The sequence below is a fragment of the Pristis pectinata genome, chromosome 8 (assembly GCF_009764475.1).
Source record: "Pristis pectinata isolate sPriPec2 chromosome 8, sPriPec2.1.pri, whole genome shotgun sequence".
Taxonomy (NCBI): Eukaryota; Metazoa; Chordata; class Chondrichthyes; order Rhinopristiformes; family Pristidae; genus Pristis; species Pristis pectinata.
In genome coordinates this window covers 16,205,213-16,227,394 of record NC_067412.1, presented here as the reverse complement: position 1 = coordinate 16,227,394, position 22,182 = coordinate 16,205,213, and the positions used below count along the sequence as shown (strand labels likewise).

Sequence of the window (22,182 nt, the reverse complement as noted above, 5' to 3'; positions counted from 1 at the left end):
TCTACATCTATGTTTTATCTTCAGACAATGGTGGTTGTTGAAGAAGCCTTTGCTCATGTTTCACCTTACGGCTTGCTGACCTGAACTTTAAGAACCATTCTTGAACTTGGAGTTTGGGACTTTGCCACACACACACACACACACACGAAGAGTTTAGTTTTTGGGGTTAATGTTCAAGGTTTAACATTTTTAATTCTAACATACCAACATTTTTACTTTTATTTTTCTTATTGTCGTAAGTAGTGATTAATAAAATAGTTTTTAACACTGAATCATGACTCAGTGTGTTTCTTTTGTTGCTGGTTCGTGACACAGACAAAACTGGAATAAAATTGTTTGTGTGTCATAACTGAAAGTACTGACTCTGAGAACCAGAGATAATCCCATAGCATTGAAATTGTCTAGAATATTTGAGACATTTTCAAAGCTTGCATCAAGAAAGAGCTGACTAGAGAAATAAAACAGTGACAACAGTAAAACGTTGCTGACAAAGAACATACAAGATTGTCCCTGTACAGTAATACTAATGGGAGGCAAAAAACGGATAATGCTTTTGGGCAGAAGACTTGAATCTGTGTTTATTTCTATTTGCTCCATCCAGACTGCATGAAATTCACTGGCACGATGCGAGAGTAATAACTTCAGGGGTCCAGGACTGCAGAAAGTCATAAAGGACTTCAAAAGAGTACAAAAGGGCTAAAGAGTAGGCTGGACAGGTGGTGCTCAGGCAGAAAAAAGTAAACACTATTTCAAGGTTGCAAAAAGGCAAAGAATGCCTATAAGTAGTCTGAGATAACTAAGATAAATATCATGTTCAGAAAATATATAAAAAAATCAAACAAGCTAAACATTTGACAAAAGTAATAAGAAGATGATAAGAGGAACATTATGTTAAAAATTGTGTTAAAGCATCAAGGAACAGAGTAGAGTAATGTTTATACATAATTAAAGATTCCATACATCCATGTAGCATGAGAAATAAAACAGGTAAATTGGAATGTGACAAGGTTCCACATCGTAGGCTTCTTCAGAAGGTCAGAGGCCAAGGGATCCAGGGAGGCTTGGCCATGTGGATTCAAAATTGGCTTGCCTATAGAAAGCAGAGGGTTGTAGTGGACGGAGTGCATTCGGATTGGAAGGCTGTGACTAGTGGTGTCCCACAGGGATCAGTTCTGGGACCTCTACTTTTTGTGATATTTATTAATGACTTAGATGAGGGGGTGGAAGGCTGGGTTAGCAAGTTTGCAGATGACACAAAGATCGGTGGTGTATTGGATAGTGTGGAGGGCTGTCGAAGCTTACAGAGGGATATTGATAGGATGCAGAGCTGGGCTGAGAAGTGGCAGATGGAGTTCAATCCAGAGAAGTGTGAGGTGGTACACTTTGGAAGGACAAACTCCAAGGCGGAGTACAAGGTAAATGGCAGGGTTCTGGGCAGTGTGGAGGAGCAGAGGGATCTGGGGGTTTATATCCACAGATCACTGAAAGTTGCCCCACAGGTGGATAGGGTAGTTAAGAAAGCTTATGGGATGTCAGCTTTCATAAGTCATGGGATCAAGTTTAAGAGCCACAAAGTAATATTGCAGCTTTACAAAACTCTGGTTAGACCACACTTTGAGTACTGTGTCCAGTTCTGGTCACCTCATTATAGGAAGGATGTGGAGGCATTGGAGAGGGTGCAGAGGAGATTTACCAGGATGCTGCCTGGATTAGAGAGTATGGATTATGAGGAGAGACTAAAGGAGCTAGGGCTGTTCTCATTGGAGAGAAGGAGGATGAGGGCAGACATGATAGAGGTATACAAAATATTAAGAGGAATAGAAAGAGTGGACAGCCAGCACCTCTTCCCCAGGGCACCAATGCTCAATACAAGAGAGCATGGCTTTAAGGTAATGGGTGGGAAGTTCAAGGGAGATGTCAGAGGGAGGTTTTTCACCCAGAGAGTGGTTGTTGCATGGAATGCGCTGCCTGAGGTGGTGGTGGAGGCTGATACATTGGTCAAGTTCAAGAGATTGTTAGATAAGCATTTGGAGGAATTTACAATAGAGGGATATGTGGGAGGAAGGGGTTAGATAGTCTTAGGTGTGGTTTTAAGGTCAGCACAACACGGTGGGCCGAAGGGCCTGTATTGTGCTGTATTGTTCTATGGTTCTATTCTATGGTTCTATGAAACTCTAACTTAGGCAGGTAGATGGAAAGAAAATTGGAAGTGTAGTACACAGTTAGGAAGGTATTAAGAGTCTTCGAGAAGACATAGTGCAGCTGGTGGATTGAGTGAACACACAGGTAAAACATCATCTAGAAAAATGTAAGATAATACAGTTTGCTACAAAGAATTACAAGAGATAAAATGTGCTAAATAGAACAATTTAAGGAATTGCAAGAAAAAAGATTACATAGGATTGCATATGATATCTGATGCAGAAACAGGCTACTTGGGCCAATTAGTCCATGCTGACAGTTATGCTCCACTCAAGCCTCCTCCTAAATCTATTACCATCACTCTCTATTCCATTCTCCCTCAAGTGCTTGTTCAGCATCCCCATAAATGTGCCCTTTCTATTCATTTCTACTATGTTCTGTGGGTAATGGCTATTTGTTGAGTAAAGAAGTTTCTTCTGAACTCCCCATTGGATTTCTTGGGGACCATCTTATCATAGTTATGCTTTTTCTCATAAGGGGAAATATTCTTTCTGTATGTTCTACCACGACCTTTCATAATTTTAACACCTCCATTCAGTCATCCCTAAATGCTTTCCCTCTAGGGAAAGGAGATCCAGTCTGTTCATCCTTTCCTCAAATGAACACTCTTGCATTTCCAGTATCATCTTGATAAATATTCTCTACATCCACTCGAATGTTTTGATACCCTTTTTACAATAAGGTAGCCAAAACTGTACAAATTTCTGTGGGCTAATCAAGATTCTATACAGGCTTAGCACCCCTTCCCTACTTTTCAATTTTATTCTTCAAGAAATAAATCCTAGTGCTTGGTTTGCTTTTTATGGCCTTGCTAGCTTATGGCACAAGTTCTCGTGATTGGTATATTTGTATTGTAAGATCCTTTTGTTCTTCTGGCTCACCTAGACTTGCACATTTCTAGTGATGCGATCTCCCAATTCTTCCTTTCAAAATGTAGATTCAATTGGAAATCTACCCATTTTGTATTTTTCAAAACTCAGTTGGAAGTGAGTCCCATATACTTTCTAGAAATCCCATTCCCTTATCTCCTTTCAGAACCTCTTTTCCCAATTAATAATGGAGTAATTGAAATCCCAATGATTACTATTCTATGTCTTTTTCACTCATTTCACTAATTTGTCTAGATATTTCTTCCTCCACTTCCCTTTGACAATTGGATTGTCCATATACTCCACCTTTCGGGATAGAGATATCTGTATAGATTCTATAGCTGTCTTCATTTTAGCTATGTTTTTTTTCTTACAGCCGTTTTGTTGTCATTGGTAAATACTACTATTTTACTTTCCCTTTTCTCCAGTTTGTCTTTTCTAAATATGTTATATCCTGCAAAGTTTAATTCCCAGTTAAATGGAGGAACTTGTACACAAATTTTTGAAGCAGTTGTTAAAGCAGATGGGATCCAAAACTTTGCGAAGGCATTGTGCACAACAGTGTGGAAATTCTGCTACACCTGGTTCTACTGCAGTTAGTCTATTGTGCCCAAGAAAGGATACCACAAATTAGGAAGGCCTGAAGCATTTAAGAATATAGAGAAGAGATTTACTTGTATGGTTCTGGGGAAAATGAATTATGGTTATGTGAATAATCCAGAGCATCTGGGTCTGTTCTCATTCAGGCAAAGTTAATAGATGACACAGTACTTTAAATCTTGAAAGGATCATAACAGAAATGGAGCAGAAGGTAACACATTGAAATTGTTGCTGACACTTGTGTGCATGAAACATGCAAGTGCACATAAGCCTATGAATATAAGCAGCAATATCAGGAGCATCAGCTGCAGAAAGTTTAATTGACACATTTAAAATGAGAAAAGGATTTAATAAGGTTGATACAGGGAAATTAACTTCAATTGTTGGGGAATCCAGATAAACAGAGTATAATCATAAAATTAGAATTATCAGATCATTAAGTAAGAAAATGAATAAACACTGCTTCATACAAAAGGCAGTGAAAATTTGTAACATGCTCCAAAAAGGGTTGTGAATGTTTGATCCATTAGAATGTTCAAGAGTAAAATGGATAGATCTTTGTTAGGTGTTGGGTATTCACAGATACGGAATAAGGATTATTAAATAGAGTTGAGCTATGAATGAGTGATGATACAAGTCAAAAGCAGAATACAAAGACAGCATACAGATAAGCAAATAATTAGGAAGGCAAATGGACTGTTGATCTTTATAATAAAGATGTCAGTGCTCAATAGTTTGCTTTAACTATACAAAGTACAGACACCTGGAATATTGCATACTGTTTAAGAAGGATATACTTGTATTGGCAGAAGTCCAGATAAGGTTCACTAGATTGATTCCTGGGAAGAAATGGTTATGAGGAAAGGTTGAACAAGTTGAGCTAATAGTCACTGGAGTGTGGAAGAAAAAGAGCTCAATTTATTGAAACACAGCAATTCTGATGTGGCTTCTCAAGGTAGATGCTGAATGGATGTTTACTTGTGGAGGAGTTTGAAACAACAGGGCATACTTTCAAAGTAAGAGGTCAGCCATTTAAAAAGCAGGTAAGGAGAAATTTCTTCTCTCAGAGGATTGTGAATCTTTGGAATTCTCTGTCTCAGGGAGCCATGAAAGCTGAGTCATTGAAACACAGGGAAATCAAAGATTATGATCAGATTAGACCTGCTATGGCCATATTAAGTGTTGGAGTATGCTCAAGTGGGCATACAGCGTACTCCTATTTTTGTAGGTTCTTATATAACAGACTCAAAGAACTGAATAACCTACACAAGTATCTGCTGCTCATTTGGATAGCTCCAGACACATGAAAAAGGCCCATTCATGCAAACTTCCTGCATTTACACTGATAATGCACAAGCATAGAGTTACACAGAAAATAATTGTGTACAGTATCAGTCTCTGAATTGCATCCAGTTTTGGCATACTGGCTAATTCTTCTGATCAAAAAACTTCAGCAGTTGAGTTGACCCTTGAATGACCATGCCCCTGTTCTACACATTAATGAAAGAGGACAACGAACAAGAGAAACAACGGGTTGGATTGTTCTGGTGCCAACACAGTGCCAAGACTTGCTATCCATAGTGCTTGCCTACCCAGATTTATATTTTCTGATACAGAGGGCTGAATGAACTAAGCTTCCACATCTGAGAGGCCAAGTGGTGTCTGAAAGGTGAGTAGACCTCAGGCATTGTTTGTCTTGGACTTTCACATTTGACAAGCACATTAAGAACTACAAATGGGACCACTGAATGTCAATAAGCTCAGTTTGGTTCATTGCATTTTGAGGGTCAGTTTTCACAATGAATGACACTAGCCCATTCGCTAACAGCTCCATTGTTGATACTGAGAGAGATTGTGAGGGAGAGTGTGAGGGAGATACAGATAAATTAAACCAATTCATAAATTCATATAATTAAAACAATTCTTAAATTCCATAGACAAATTTCTACAGAAAATTTCAGTACAGTTTAGCTTAAAGGAGTTAATTCCGCTTTATTTTAATTTACCATCTGAACTCTTACCTGATGATTGATTCGTCCTGCTTCTGCAAGACATTCCTCCGCTTTTCCCAATTCCCCCTGCTGCATATGAAGTCGAGCCAGAACCACGTGATATTCACAGCTTAACCCACTTTCACTGCAAATTAGCTCATGTGCCAAAGCTCTTGATACAAACTATTAACAATAAAAAAAATTTCATGAGTTGACTTTGGCCAGACAGTATATTGGCACATGATGTGGTAAGTCAGAGGCTTTTAAACCACACTTCCCTGAATATAGACTTAGACATTCTTACAATATTGAAGGAAAATAGATGGAGATTAATGTTTGGAGACTTTCAAACCCTTCTCATGTAATAGCCTTTGGCTATAAGGAAGTTTTGGAAGAGGCCTAACAGCAGCCAAAGGGGCTATTTGAAGAATAGGAAAAGCAAATGAATATAAGTAAGAATACAACGTGCTTAATTTCTACAGGACTCCAGCAATTTCCTGCTGATAGAACCCCCACAGAAAAAAATGACACTGTTAGAAATCCATCAAATAGCTGCTGTACACTTGCAGAGCAAATAAAAATTGAAAAGATGTATCCCAATTCTTAAGGTATGGATTATTTATTCTTAGTTCTCCAAATTTCCAAAGAACTATCTAATTTTAAAAATGAATTTTTGTAAATATTTATTCCAGTATCTGATAGGTGTACACAATATACATTTGGTCCTATATCTATATATTTAGCATAAATAAATGCTAAATTAACTTGAACTTTCATCTTAAGGAAATAGAAAGTGTTCATCATCTTGTATAAGATCCTGCAGCTTCATATGACCACCTCATTCATACAAAATTATGAATGGTGTTGATTCAACTTTACCTAATTACAAACAGCAAGCTTTTACTTTTTGCTTATTAAAATCATTGTTTCTAGAGTTTCCTTTACTATTGTATGAGGTACGGTACTGCTCAGGGCCCAGCTTGTATTCTGGGAATTAAAGAACGTCGTACTGGAAGTTCAATCAGTAAGAAGGGGGCACCAAATGTGGTAATTTTTGTAACAAAGCCATTGTAATCATAGGGACCTGCAAAAGTTCCTTTCTCATTCTGAATATTTTTTTTGTTTTGGTTGCCTCCATACCCCAAGCCATTCTCTCTCTGTAATAATGACAAATTAACATATTCCTATTTCCAGAATGGAGTAAGTTTTCATACAAAAAGAAAGCTATCTTGAAGGAACAATTAGAACTAACCTGCAATGCATTAACCTCCAATAGAAACCTTGCTGTTTGCATGTAAATACTTCTTGTAAATTCAGGAATAGTCCCTTTTGGTGGCTGTTCAGTCGTTGGAATGGGTATTGGTTCTTCTTGTTGCTTTGCTGTTAAGGAAGTGTCGATGGCATCAATAGATTTTTTTGCTTCTACAAAAGGTAGAAAATTTTTAATAATAATACTTCACAGTTCTTTGTAACTATTTGATTTGAATTTGGAGCAACTTTAAAAAATCTTGAAATTGATTAAACCACAAAACAGCTTTCAATAGCATTTGCTCCTTTATTCTTACAATGTTTTTTCTCCTGTTCTCCATATGTTTACTTGAGCTCATCAACTACATGTGTGTAGGCTTAGCCACTGAACGTTGGCACAAGAATTAAGAGCAGATATCTATTATGCCAGATTTCTGTCACTGTGTTGTGTATTTTTTGGGGAAACCAAACTCACTGAGTCTAGGTTGAGTCTGTGTCAATGTCCAATGAAACACAGATTCAACACATGAACTTTACTGATCTTGTTTTATTTTGCAGGAGACCTCAATGTTGGAAATGTCAACAATTCTTGCACATCTCTTAGACTTACAGCACCAGTCCTGTTGGCATTCCTTTGGGCAATCACTGCCTTTTTATGCCACAGACTTTATTTTCTGGTCCACTCAATCTAAAGCCAAACCAGACAGCTCGCAACCTCGGTGCCATGACTAACCCATGTTTTAGCTGCACCATCACTAAGAACATTTATTTCCATCTCTGTTGCATTACCTGCCTCCACCCCTACTTCAACATACTCATTCATTTTAGGCCTGACCATTCCAACACACTCTTCAACATACCCTCAGTAAACTTGAAGTCATCCAGATATCTACTGCCCATCTCCTAACTCATTCCAGTCATACTCAACCATCACCCCTGTGCTTGCTGATCCACAGTGGCTCCCCATTAAACAACGTCTTGGTTTTAAAGTTATCACCCTTGATTATAAATCCCTCAATGGGCTCTACCCATTCATAGCCATGTAATTTCCTATAACCAGAGAACCTTTCATAATATCTGTGCTCCTCCAATTCTAGTGTCATGAACATCACTGATGTTAACTGCTCTTTCAGGTTCTGGAATTCTCCCTCCCTTGACCCTACCGGCCTCTACCCAATAGCCCCTCTACTTGACCTAAGCCAGATAGGGCCCAACTCTATGTGTTGGGTTTGGTTTGGGTTAGCTATGAAATAAATTATAAATACTCCACCATTGTAGGCACAGGACCTGCCCCACACTGCCTACCTCCAGCATAATAATCCTCGGAGTCAAAGAGCAACAGTCAATGGTCAAACCAGTATCTATCACAGACTATCAGGACCGGACATACAGGGCTAAGTGGTGAAATATTAGGACTTGCAAGCAAAAAGTGAGCAGCTGGATCTCCTTTGGGTTCTGTTGGTGGGAGGCCAGACCAATGCAAGTCAGTGGTAAAAAAACTAAGAGCAATTCCCTGGGACCAAACCATAGCTGCAAGATGTGGTCCAGTGTGTAAGACAGTTCACTGGCCAAGTATTCCAAGTGAGGTAACTAGAAAATTATGCACTTGGCTGAGGGGTGAGGTTCAAATAAAGTGCCATAAACCAGCAGCTCCTGAGAAGTCTGGGCAGCCTTCTGCACTAAGCAGCCTTGCACCAGTTGTCTCTACTCCAGGAAACATGGCCTCAGCCTCTCTAAGCTCAGTGTTAGGCTGTGCTCACTGCTCACTCTCGGTTCCAACTTGCTCATGTGCAGAGCATAGAACCTGGTGAGAGCCACAGATGCACCAACTTCCTGCCCATCTTCCAAGGTTAGAACTTGCCAGGGTGTCCCTTGAGAGAGAGCATACAGTGTCCCCTGATTCACTGGAGGCCTTCTGGAACTGATGGTACCACAAGGACCAAAGTGCATAATGAGGACAACATTTCAATGAAAGTTCTGATTTCATGTTGCAAATAAAATTAGTTTTTTTTAGAAAAAAGGAATAAAAATACACAAAATAAGGGCCTGGGGATTAAAGCCAAGGGAAAAAAATATGTAGTTGCACAGTATCATCCCGGTTGACATGCAGTGCTGATTCTGCTACTAGAAGGTGCTGGCCATTCCAGCCAGGTTGATGCTTGTGACTACAGTCTGGTTACCTGACCCAAGCTTTATAGGACTCAACTATATGTGTCAGGTCCGGATCAGGTCAGATATAAAAAAGAATTTAAGTCCTCAGATGCAGGTCATATTCAAATTGCCCGTGCTTGGGTTCTGTTTGAGTTTTATACATAAGCAGTTTATACATTCTTAAATTCAGGATAAATGTAAAATGCAATTATGTAAAAAGCCATAATTCCTGTCTCTCAAAGAGCAAGATATTAAAAGCAAAAAATGAGAGAATGGGAAGGAGCTGAAAGAAAGAAATGGTTCTCCAGTTGCAGCAGCCAGAGCAGCAGAGGGGAGGAGCCAGCAGGTTTTTTTTTCCAAAGTTGTGCGATTGGCTAAGTGTGTGGCAACTTGGCCAATAAAAGGAAGGTAGGGTAAAGCAGAGTGGCCATCTGAGGTTTTGGTGAGGAGCAGGTAAGAACAGGAAAGTTTTTTTAATAGTAGTTAAATAAAAAGGCATCAAATTATAATTCATTAAATAAAGTAGGGATGCAGGATCAAGTGATGTGTTGTAGCTGCATGATGTGGGAGCTGGTGGACTCCATTGTAGTTTCTGGTGACCACATCTGCAGCAAGTGTTGGTTGCTTGAGGAACTTGGGCTCAAAGTTGATGCATCAGGGAGGGGGAGAGTTACCTGGATGCTGTGTTTCAGGAGGCAGTCACACTCATTAGATTAACTACTTCAAATTTGGTCTTTGATCAGGGACAAGAGGGTGTCAATGAGGCAGGTAGGGGGATCCAAGAAGTAATGCTGAGGAGCCTCAGCCCTTGAGCTTGTCCAATAGGTCTGAGGTTCTTGCTCCCTGTGTGGATGAGAGTGGGGGCTGTAGGAAGGATGAGCAACTGAATCATGGCACTGTGCTTCAGGGAGCCATTCAAGAGGAGGCAGAGAAAAGAAATGTAGTTGTGATTGGGAATAGTATAGTCAGGGGAATATACACAATTCTCTGTTGTAACGATTGAGAGACCCGAAGGCTGTGTTGCCTGCCTGGTGCCAGGTTTGGGACATCTCATATGACCTGCAGAGGAATTTGGAATGAGAGGGGAAAGATATAGTTGTCATAGTCCATGTGGGTACCAATAACATAGGTAGAACAAAGAAATAGGTTCTGCTGAGGGAATTTGAGCAGCTAGGGACTAAATTAAAAAGCAGAACTAAAAAGGTAATCTCTGGATTGCTACTTGAGCCATGTGCAGATTGGCAGGGTAAATGAGGTCAGAGTTAAATGTGTGGTTCAAAGACTGGTGTGGGAGAAGTGGGTTTGAATTCGTGAGGCACTGACACCATTATTGAGGAAGGAGGGAGCTGTTCTGATGGACAGGCTCCACCTGAACCACACTGGGACCAGGGTCCCAGTGAATTGCATAACTAGGGCTGTAGAAAGGGCTTTAAACCAAATGGTAAAGGGGTGGGTTGAACAGATTGGAACAGTATGGATAAAGTAAAAGGGAAGGAGAGTGCAGGAGACGTTACTGAAGTCTCTAGAATAAAGAATAAGACAGTTTAGAAAGGGATAAGAATTTAACTTCAGGCAACATGGAGACAGATTTGAGAAGAAGGGTGGTGAATACAGGACTGAAGGTGTTATATTTGAATGCACACAGTGTACAAAATAAGGTAGATGAGCTCATAGTGCAGTTAGAAATTGGTGGATATAACATTGTGGGCATCAGAGTTGTGGTTGAAAGAAGATCACAGCTGGGAGCTAAACATCCAGGGATACACATCTGATTGAAAAGATAGGCATGTGGGCAGAGGGGGTGGGGTGGCTCTGTTGGTAAAAAATGAAACCAAATCCTTGGCAAGAAGTGACATAGGATCAGAAGATGTAGAATCCTTGTGGGTAGAGTTAAGAAACTGCAAGGGTAAGAAGACCCTGATGGGAATTGTATACAGGCCTCTGAATAGTAGCTAGGACCTGGGGTACAAATTACACAAGGTAGAAAAGGCATGTAGAAAGGGCAATGTTACAGGGGTCATAGGGGATTTCAATATGCAGGTAGATAGGGAAAATCAGGTTGGTACTGGATTCCAAGAGAAGGAATTTGTAGAAGGCCTGACATGGCTTTTCAGAGCACCTTGTGGTTGAGCCCACTAGGGAAAAGGCCATTCTGGATCTTGTGTTGTGCAATGAACCATATTTGACAAGGGAGCTTAAGGTAAAGGAACCCTTGAGAGGCAGTGATCATAATATGATAGAATTCACCCTGCAGTTTGAGAGGGAGAAGCTAAAATCGGATGTATCAGTATCACAGATGAATAAAGGTAACAACAGAGGCATGAGAGAGGAGCTGGCCAAAGTTGATTGGAAGGGGACCCCAGCAGGGATGATGGTGGAGCAGGGATGATGGTGGAGCAGCAATGGCAGGAGTTTCTGGGAGAAATTTGGAACACGCAGGATCGGTTCATTTAGAAGAAGCATCATTCTAAAGGGAGGTTGAGGCAACTGTGGCTGATAAGGGAAGTCAAAGACAGCATAAAAGCAAAAGGGGGCATACAATATTGCAAAAATTAGTGGGAAGCTGGAGGATTGGGAAGCTTTTCAAAAAAAAACAGAAGGCAACTAAAAAAGCAATAAGGGGAGAAAAGATGAAATATGAAGGTAAGCTAGCCAATAACATAACAGGATACAAAGATTTTTCAGCTATAAAGAGTAAGAGGCAAAAGTGGACATTGGACCACTGGAAAACAACACTGGAGAGGTAGTAATGGGGAACAAAGAAATAGTGGACAAACTGAATAAGTATTTTGTGTCAGTCTTTACTGTGGAAGACACCAGCAACATGCCAGAAATTTAAGAGTCAGGGCAGAAGTGTGTAGTCACTACTACTAAGGAGAAGGTGCTTGGGAAGCTGAAAGGTCTGAAGGTAGGTAAGTCACCTGGACTGGATGGATTACACCCCAGGGTTCTGAAAGAGGTAGCTGAAGAGATTGTGGAGGCATCAGTAGTGATCTTTCAAGAATTATTAGAGTTGGGAATGGTTCTGGAGGACTGGGAAAATCACAAATGTCACTCCACTCTTTAAGAAGGGAGGGAGGTAAAAGACAGGAAATTTAGGCCAGTTAGCCTGACTTCAGTGGTTAGTAAGAGTCCATTAGTAAGGATGATGTTTTGGGGTACTTGGAAACCCATGATAAAGTAGGCAGAAGTCAGCATGGTTTCCTTAAGGGGAGACCTTGCCTGACAAATCTGTCAGAATTCTTTGAGGAAGTAACAGGTAGGATAGACAAAAAAAAGTCAGTGGATGTTGTTTACTTTGATTTTCAGAAGGTCTTTGACAAGGTGCTACACGAGGCTGCTAAACAAGATAGGAGCCCATGGTATTACAGGAAAGGTACTAGCATAGATAGAAGATTGGCTGACTGGCAGAAGACAGGGGAATAAAGGGGGCCTTTTCTGGTTGGCTGCTGGTGGCTAGTGGTGTTCCGCAGGGGTTGGTGTTGGGTTGGCTACTTTTCATAATATGTTAATGATCTGAATGACTGAATTGAGGGCTTTGTGGCCAAGTTTGCGGGTGATACAAAGATGGGTGGAGGGACAGGTAGAGTTGATGAAGCAGTGAGTCTGCAGAAGGACTTGGACAGGTTGAGAGAATGGGCAAAGTGGCAGATGGAATACTGTGTAGGGAAGTATACAGTCATGCACTTTGGTAGAATGAATAATGGTATAGACTATTTCCTAGATGGGGAGTGAATTCAGAAATCAGAGGTGCAAAGGGACTTGGGAGTCCTAGTGCAGGATTCCTTAAAGATTAACTTGCAAGTTGAGTCAGTAGTAAGGAAGGCAAATGCAATGTTAGCATTCATTTCAAAAGAACTTGGATATTAAAGCAAGGGTGTAATGCTGAGGCTTTAAGGTGTTGATCAGACCATATATGGAGTATTGTGAGCAGTTTTGGGCCCCATATCTAAGGAAGGATGTGCTGGCATTGGAGAGGGTGCAGAGGAGGTTTACAAGAATGATCCTGGGAATGAAAGGGTTAATGTATGAGGAGCATTTGATGGCCTGTGCTTGCTGGTGTTTAGAAGGATGAGGGGGATCTCATTGAAATCTACTGAATATTGAAAGGCCTGGACAGAGTGGATGTGGAGGGGATGTTTCCAGTAGTGGGAGAGTTCAGGACCAGAGGACACAGCCTCTGAATAGAAGGGTATCCCTTAAAACTGAGATGAGGAGGAATTTCTTTAGCCAGAGAGTAACAAATCTGTGGAATTCATTGCCACAGATGGCTCTGGAGGCCATCATTGGGTATATTTAAAGTGGAGGTTGATAGGTTCTTGATTAGTGAGGGCATCAAAGGTTACAGGGAGAAAGAAAAATAAATCAGCCCTGATCAAATGGCGGAGCAGACTTGAAGGGTAGAAGCACCTGATTCTGCTCCAGTATTTAAAATGTTATCAAACCTTTATCAATAGACTTCCTTTTATGGCTGATTGAAGAATCAGATTTTGGAACTGTGTCAGTAGCCATCTCTTCAGGGGTTGTAATAGAATGTGCACTAATGGTGTCAGGAATTACAGGTTCACTTTGAACTGGGGCATTTTGTGGATCTAAAGGAAAAGCAAACAAGATTATATTCATGACCTGTTACAAAATGCATGTTAAGAAAATAACACTAAAAATAGCAATCAGTCCTTTGATCTTGTTCAATACTCAAACTATTACAGAATATTTATATCAACTCCCCTTTCCCAATATATCACCATATTCTTTGATTTCCAAGTCATGCATGGATCTTGGTCATAAATATACTCATCAACTGAGCATTTGCAGCCCTCTTGGTACAAAATTCCAAAGATCAGCCTTCTGAATGGAGACATTTCTCATTATCTCAATCTTAAGGAACAACCGGTCAGTCTGAGACTCTAAATATGAGCGCAAGATTCTCCAGCTAGAGAAAACAGACATTTATTAACTACAATGTCAATCCTTCTGAAGATTTTTTACATTTCATTGACATCACTTTGATTGTTCTAATCTCCAGAGAATATGCCCATCCTACTCCTCCACATTCAGCCAGAAGTTTCAAATAAATACCCATTATCACACAGATTAGTCCTCAAACAATTTGATTCACAATATGAACAGCTGATAGATTAGATACAACAAAAGTTGTGGAACCAAACAATATCTCAGTTCCAGTACAATTATAACATGAGCATCTACTGACATTGTGGAAAATTGTTTAGGTATGTCTTCATTACAGAAAAGCAGGACAAATCCAATCTGGTTAATTATTGCCCAATCAGTCTTCTCTCCAAAACCAATGAAAGCAATAGTGGGTGTTATTTACAGTGCTATTAAATGGCACTTACTCAACAATAACCTGCTCATCATTGCCTAGTTTGGAGGATCTGTATTAATGCCATCCATAGGACATCAATGCATAGCTCCTCAGGACAATGTCCTGGCCTAACCATGTTAATTAGTGAACTTCCTTCCATCATAAGGTCAGAAGAGGAGAAGTTTGCTGATGATTGCACCATGTTAACAACTCATCAAATGAACCAGCAAGACCAAGATTACATTCATACAAAGGCTGATAAGTGGCAAGTAACAGTTGCACTACAAAAGTGCCAGGCAATGACATCTCCACCACAACAAGATAGAGTCCAACCACCTACCTTTAATATTCAAAGGTATTACCTCACCATGTTTCCCCATCCACCACCCTAAACATTCATTTCCTAAACCAGCTGCACATAATAAGTGCAATGTGTACCATCTACAAAATGCACCCAGAATACTCTGACAGTGTCTCACAATCTCACACCCTCAAACACCTAGAACGACAAGAACAGCAGATAGTTGGAGGTTCTCCTCCAAATCACGAATCATCCTGACTTGGAAGCATATCACTGGCTATTGTTGCAGGGTCCCCTGAAGCTCCCTATCCAACAAGTAACTTCACTAAGAACTGCAGGAGTTCAAGAAGGTGGCTAACAACCAGCTTCTCAAGGGCAGCTATTGATGGGCTGGTCTTGCTACCCAAGCCCCGAGAAATGAATAAGTTTAAAAAAAAACTCAGCTCAAGCGATAATCCTGTTACCCCAAGGATCAATTAAATGAACCTTAGAGGTGAGTATAACTAAGGCAATTATATCCTTCCTTGGATAAGTAAACCAAAACCTTGGACAGTGCTCCAAGTGTGATCTCATCATTACCCTTTATAGGTGTAATGTCTTCCTTGCCCTTATACTCCAACTCCTTTGAAATAAACCAAGATATTATTTGCCTTCCTAATTGCTTTTAGCATTTATGTGTTTTTGTGATCCATGTACAAGAACAACCAAATTCATCCGAATGCAAACATGGGTTATATTTTAAAATATTCAGCTTTTCTATTCTTCATTTTCAAGTGAACAATTCCACAATATGCTTCATCAAACTTATTCTTGCCCAATCACTTGACCAGTCTATATCCCTTTGCATACTTTCATGTCTTGTGTTCTGTAGGACTGAATCTAATACAAACAGGGAAAAAAAGTAGACAATTCCCATGCACACCCACTTCTTCCCACCCCACACCAACATACTACTTGGTTGTGTCTAGGTGCTAATTGCATTCTCCTGGCAAACTATTCAAGTGCTATTTTACCTTTATCTTCCTCAGGTTCAGTTTCTGTAACCTTGGTTACCTTTGCCTTATCAATGATTACTTCATCCAGAGACTTCTTCAGTGTTTCAGTTGCCATTTGAAGCTTTTTTGCCTCTGAAAAGGCCATTTCTGCTAGAATTGTCTGATCCTGACTTTCATAGAATAATCCTGAATACACAAGGATTCAATTAAAAACTAGAATCTGATTGTTACATTTTATTAACATTTCAAATGAAGGAAATATAAGAAGGGATATCTAGATCTGATTAAACACCCATAAGAATTAATTTCCAATGTTTATCACTCGATTGAGCAAGTTTTAGAACCTGTATGCCATGTTTGTTAAAAGAATGTACTCTTGCACATCAACTACTTTTAACAACTCGCAGCAAGGGAAATTGAAAGGCAAGCAAAAACAGAAAATACTGCAAGTACTCAGAAGGTCAAACATCATCTGTGGAAAGAAAAACTGAATTAAAGTTTCAAATCAATGATCTTTCATCAGTTCTATCCAGACCTGAGTATTTGAAACATCTTCTATTTTCATTTTACATTTCCAGCAACCATACTATCTTGGTTTTGTATCTCTGACATGAGTTTTGTACTGCCAGACAGTACCTGCCATTCAAAGTTAAATGAAATTGAATATGACAAGCTACATTTAAATAACTTTTAGAGAAACAGAGGCAAGAAGCCAGTATGTGATCCTGGCCACAAAACCTCAGAGCAGATCAGAAGTTGGGTCTTTCCACCACAAGTAATGTCAGGTGTGTGATAGAAAACTTTCAATTTCCTGGATGAGTGCATCTCCAAATCTCAAAAAGCTTGACACTGTCTAGGACTAAGAAGCCAGCTTGACTGACATCCTATCCATCACCCTGAACATTTATTCTCTACACCACTGGTGCAGTGTTGCTGCAGTGTGTATCATCTACAAAATCCACTGCAGCTACTCACCCAGGCAACTCCAACAGTACCTCCCAAAACCACAACCTCTATCATCAGGAAGAACTAGACCAGCAGTCACATGGGAATACAAGTATCTGCAGGTTCCCCTCCAAGTTGCACATCATCCTGACTTGGAAATATGGCCCTTCATGTTCGCTGGTTCTAAATCCTGGTACTCCTTACCTAATAGCACTGTTGAGTACATTCACCAGAAGGACTGCAGAGGTTCAAGAAGGTGATTCATCACCAGCTTCTTAAGGGCAATTATGGATAGCCAATATATGCTGGACTTGCTCACAATGCCCAGATCCCAAACAATAAAAATATTTGGTTTAATTGGTTGATTTTGCATATTCTTAGCAGGACTGATGCAGCCTGCATTCTCAAAAGCTGCTCTCTCTGAGGGCTTTGCCAGTTCATGGTAAGACTGGCAGAGTTCTGAGTTCAAAGACAGGTAGTTTCAGAGTGAATTTTGGCAGCATTTGGCAGAGCCATTGATATTGCGGGATAGAGTAAATTCTAAACTGGAAAAAACACTTGACTGCCCTACTTTCTTCCTCCCTCAGTTCACCTCCACCTTCCTTTCCCAAAATCCAATGTAACAGTAGATATGAATGATTTTTTTCATATGAGCTATTACACCTGGGTATATGTGACAATAATAAACCAATTTACCAGACGCAAAACTGTGCTATGAACAATAAAATGTACATGTGGTAGGCACACAAAAATGAATGTTCAGGTATTTCCCAAATGCAAAGTCAGTGAATAATTGGCTGTGGGTAGTTATATATAATTAGATGTTATGTCCATTTGCAAATTTGAAGGTAAGAATGTAAATGCAAACAATTAAATTGGTGTAACTGAAATCCAAATTTAAAAGCCAAACTTTTGATTTAATAGGTTTTCTATAATTATCATTTTTCTATTCAATTTAGAAGGTTTTCAGCAATAAACAATTCAGATCAAAAACTTACAACTCTCTTTATTCAAAACAAATGCACAGCCATGTACAGGTCAGAATGCATGTGCACATACTGTATGTGTGAATGTGTAATATCTGACTGTACATCATGTGATGAAATGAAGAACTGTACAAATTTTTTATCTGGTCTCAGCAACTTTTGAAGCACTATCTGAAGTAGGGATAAGAAATCAGAATATTTAAAAAGTTGATCAGTTTTAAATGCAAATTATTTCTGACATTATATTGAAAGTTTCAGGGGTGGAGTCAGATATCTTTATTTGTAATTTACTTGTTAGTGTCTGCGGTGTAAATAAACATTGAAGTTTCTTTTATTATACAGATTAAATCACAGCACAAATGAATTGTAAGGAAAAAGATGGGTCAGCATCAGTTTTATGAACAATTTCTAATGGTCAAACTTGCATATACGCTATTTAGAGGCACAACGGTGGATTTTAAGATGAACCGAGACTTACCATGCATTGTCCAAGCTAATATATTGTTTGGTTCGAAGCATCTGGCACTCTCAAAGAAATTATCTGCTTCTTCATAGTGTTCGTTCATGCATGCTAGAGTACCACACAAGATAAGGCTGGACATAAAAGCACCCGACTGAGTCAACACAGAAATCAAAATAAACAATGTAAAGTCAATTCAGACACAGAATTTGAGTGTAAATGTTTTGAATCAATTCTACCATGAAGCTAAATGACAGTGTACACTCATTACTACTTACTGTGAACCATAAGTAAACCTCTTCTGCCTGTATCTACTACTTGAGAATTGCTCACTCCATTCTAACTCGAGTGAAAAGACCACATGGAGAAGGATCTGGAGGTGTAGATTGTAGATGATGAGGAGTGATGTTTATTCACATGCTTACATGGTGAAAATGATAAATAAGCCCAGATAGGAAAGGAAGGTGGAGCATAGAACCAAATAAAGGAGGTAGGGTGGGCAAGTAGGAACAGTTGGGGGGGGGGGAATGTGTGGGTGATGGGCAGATGGAGTAGGTGGTGGGGGGGAAGAAACAGGGTGATTGGGGGCTGGGGGTGGATTGGGTGTTGTAGGTAGAGTAGATCAGGAGGAGAGAGAAAAGAGCTGGGTGGAGGAGGTTACCTGAAATTGGAGAATTGCATGAACATTCCTATCAGACTTCATCATATGCAGCCCTATATTGTCTGCACCTATAATCTCCCAGCCTCTGTTGCTATTTGCATTCTTCCCTGCTCCATCTGCCTATCACCCTTCCTCACCTGGATCCACCCATCATCTGCCAGCTCAAGCTCCCCCTCATCCCTTTATACTGGCTATCTCCACTCTACTCTTTCAGTCCAGATGAAGGATCTCGACTCGAAACCTAGACTGTCCATTTCCCTCCACAGATACTACTTGACCCACTGAGGTTATCCAGCACTTTGTTTTTTGCTCCAGATTCCAGCATCTGCTGTTTCTTGTGTCTCCTAAAAGCCTATGAAATTGCACCTTTTCAGAGGTGCTATGAGTTCAAAGCCTAATAAGACCATAACAATGTAAGACTCTGACCTGTTTATGTGCTCTTGGTCTACTGCAACAGCCTCACGGAAGCATTCTTCTGCTTTGACATAGTCATTTAACAAGAGATAGAAAGTACCATAGTCGAACCAGTGTTCAGGATTAGACTTGTCACGTGTCAATCGCTGTAAAGGTAAATTATAATTCTGTTTTTTTAAGTTAGTTGGCATATTTCCAATTGAGTTACAAGACACTTGGACAGGTTACATGGATAGGAAAAGTTCAGAGGAATATGGGTCAAATAGGTCTAGTTCAAGTAGGCAACTTGGTCGGCATGGACAAGTTGGGCCAAAGGGTCTGTTTCTGTGCTGTATAGCTCAATGACCCTGACGGATGGTTGGATGTCTTCTGCATCCATTTCCTGAAGACAAAAGTAGAATGTGGACCTTATTCCTTTATCTTGGTAGAAAGAGCTGGGCCAAATTAGGGGCCAAACTTCCATGCCCAAAAGACAACATATCCAACATCATTTTGGTTCAGATGGCTCAGAGTATCCCTGATGCAATGAATAACAAACATTAGGTCTTTTATTATGTTGATGAGGAGCCTAATGCACCTTTTATAAAATTCCCAAAAGAAAACTTATTTGCACACTTATCACATCTAATACTTCAGGAAATAGTTTCACCTGCCCCTTTATAGCTGCTCCTGCTTTTATGGCTCTGATAACCCCACTGTGTCCACTTTGTTGTTTTCCTTCATCCCATATGCTGCATTGTGCCTCCCTGGGGAATGCAAATTAGGCTCAACAAGAGAACTGGCACTGAGTATGTGCCCTTGCCAAATTGTTTCCAAACAACAAAGGAAGAGGAACAATGACTAGCATCAACTAGTTTATCAATCTATATATGCAAACTCTCACCTCTAGGTGGTATTTACTTGCAAGTTCAAAGTTCTTGTTCGCTTCAGCTTCTTTAGCAAAGTGTTTTAATTGAGCAGAATCAAGAAATGATTCTGGAATAGGATCTGGAGGATCCACATGCAACATCTAGGCACAGAAAAAGACAATGATTTTGACATGAATTAGAAAATATTCAAAGCTCTGCTGGCATTACAAGTTAAAAGAAGAATTTAAGGATCACAACTTCCAATAGTGTTGCAAGTGTTAAAAATTAAATAACTTGTTTTCTAAAGTGTCTGAAGGAGAAAATATATTCAGTTTTGCAACTGAAACTTAAGCAGAATGACCAATACGAAAATAATAGAGAGGATAAAGTGCAGCAAAATGCATGAAGATATCCAAACAAAGGGGTACTTCTGTCAATGTGGACTTCCTGTAGTCCTCAAACTCATGACAAAGTATCCAAAGCAAACATTTGAACAGAAATATAATATTTCCAATAGCTTACTTTATGCAGAGAAGTATTTCAGCAGAAATAATTGCATTAGAAAATAGTTTTCCACTGTCATTTTAGACAACAGGATTGCTTCTGAATAGGATGAGGCCTCCTTGTTGTATATATTCGGCAATCTATTCTGTAACTTCATTGGCCATCTTATGACTGTTAAAGATGACCAATGAAATTAAGGTCACAAACTAAAACACAATGACATCATTACAAGTTCACCAACATGAGCTTAAAAAAGAATGAAATGAACATGCAGGGAAAAGTTTATCTGTCACTTCAAAGAGTGGAAACTTCACAACGCATTTGGTTCTTTTTTTTAAACAAGCTGCTTATTCGGAAGGCAGTATAATTGACAGCTCCGGCTCTTTGGAGGGCAGGGATCACAGGATGGATTTCCCACTGCTCAAAGTAAAGATTGAGAATCAGGAGGTCTGGGTCACATTGTAATTTGGAGGGTTTTGAGATGACATTAGGGGACCAAGTGGAGTGCTCAGGAGGGGGATGGTCAGTGACCAATCAGCAACTGCTTGTTGGTGATCGCAGATTGAGAGTCTGTAAGTGCATGAAGGTCCAATAGTTGGATAGAGAAGATGTGATACAAAAGTCACTGAACAGAATGGGTATTGAGGGATTATCTGACTGAAGGCAAGACAGAAAGTTTTCTTGCACTTCCAATACTCCTGTCTCAAAAAGCAGCACTAGAAAAGCACTAACATCTTCCATAAAATAGTCCTCACTTTTATTTAACTGCCAGGTTTCACAGGGTCCAAAAATCCAACCAGCTAGCACTATAGTTGGAGGCTTATTAAAATATTTATATGAGCAATCCACCATCTGGGAGCAATTTGGTCACTTGCACTCCACTGAGGTATTGGCTCCATTAAGTGGACAGTTTGTGTTCAGGTTTCAGATTTTCAATATCTTATAATATCGTTCCAATATGTTTGAACAATGCAGAGGAGCAACAAACAAAGCCAATGGAATGTTGAAGTCCATTGCAATATAAAAAACAAATTGGGTGAATTTCTAATTAAACCATAGAATATTCTGCTCAGATCCTATCTTGAGCATTGCATCCATTTCTAGTTACTGAGACAAAGATGTCATATTCAAGCACAGATGAGCTATAAGATTATAAGCTATGAGGAAATACTGGAGAGACTTTGGTTTCTGAGTCTAGGATGAAAGCATCTGAAGGTTTCTGGAATTGTCTGGGAGGCACATTAGAAAAATCTCAAGAGAAGAGACACGAGGAAGACGACCTGGTTGAGAAAGTGGGCCACAAGCACTTTATACAGTCAGAAAAGGTGCATTAAAAACTTAAATTTCTTTAAATCATAAAGAAACAGAGCATATCAAGGTTTAAGTTCAAAGAAAAATGTATAAAACTAAGTTATATATAGGGTGATCTTAGCAGAATGTATTCCTACTGATTTTAGTAGTGAAAGTTAGACCAATCTGGTGCACAACTCATTTGTTCAATTTGCACTTTATCAAATGTACCACAGCAAGATGCTAATTGCAAAAGTGACACAACGAAGACTTTTAAATTCTGTCATCAAGATTGTGAACCACTACAAAATAAAAGCTGCACTCGAAACTCTCATGTCTTCCCAGTGCTACAGGAGGACATGGAATCATTGCATTACAAAGTTTTGCAGGT

General features: G+C 39.6%; 1 protein-coding gene across 3 annotated transcripts in view; it reads right to left on the bottom strand.

Moving 5' to 3' along the window:
* The window catches only part of cfap70 (cilia and flagella associated protein 70), a 58,857-nt gene that overhangs the window by 8,241 nt on the left and 28,434 nt on the right, over positions 1-22,182 (bottom strand). For 2 of the 3 annotated variants that reach the window (XM_052021728.1, XM_052021729.1), the window contains exons 17-23: positions 20,033-20,158; positions 19,162-19,295; positions 18,093-18,208; positions 15,702-15,869; positions 13,507-13,653; positions 6,915-7,084; positions 5,693-5,845 (exon numbers count right to left, since the gene is read on the bottom strand). In XM_052021728.1, the coding sequence (XP_051877688.1) occupies positions 5,693-5,845; positions 6,915-7,084; positions 13,507-13,653; positions 15,702-15,869; positions 18,093-18,208; positions 19,162-19,295; positions 20,033-20,158 (1,014 nt within the window). The remainder of the gene's footprint in view (positions 1-5,692; positions 5,846-6,914; positions 7,085-13,506; positions 13,654-15,701; positions 15,870-18,092; positions 18,209-19,161; positions 19,296-20,032; positions 20,159-22,182) is intronic. The other variant, XM_052021730.1, reaches the window with a different exon arrangement.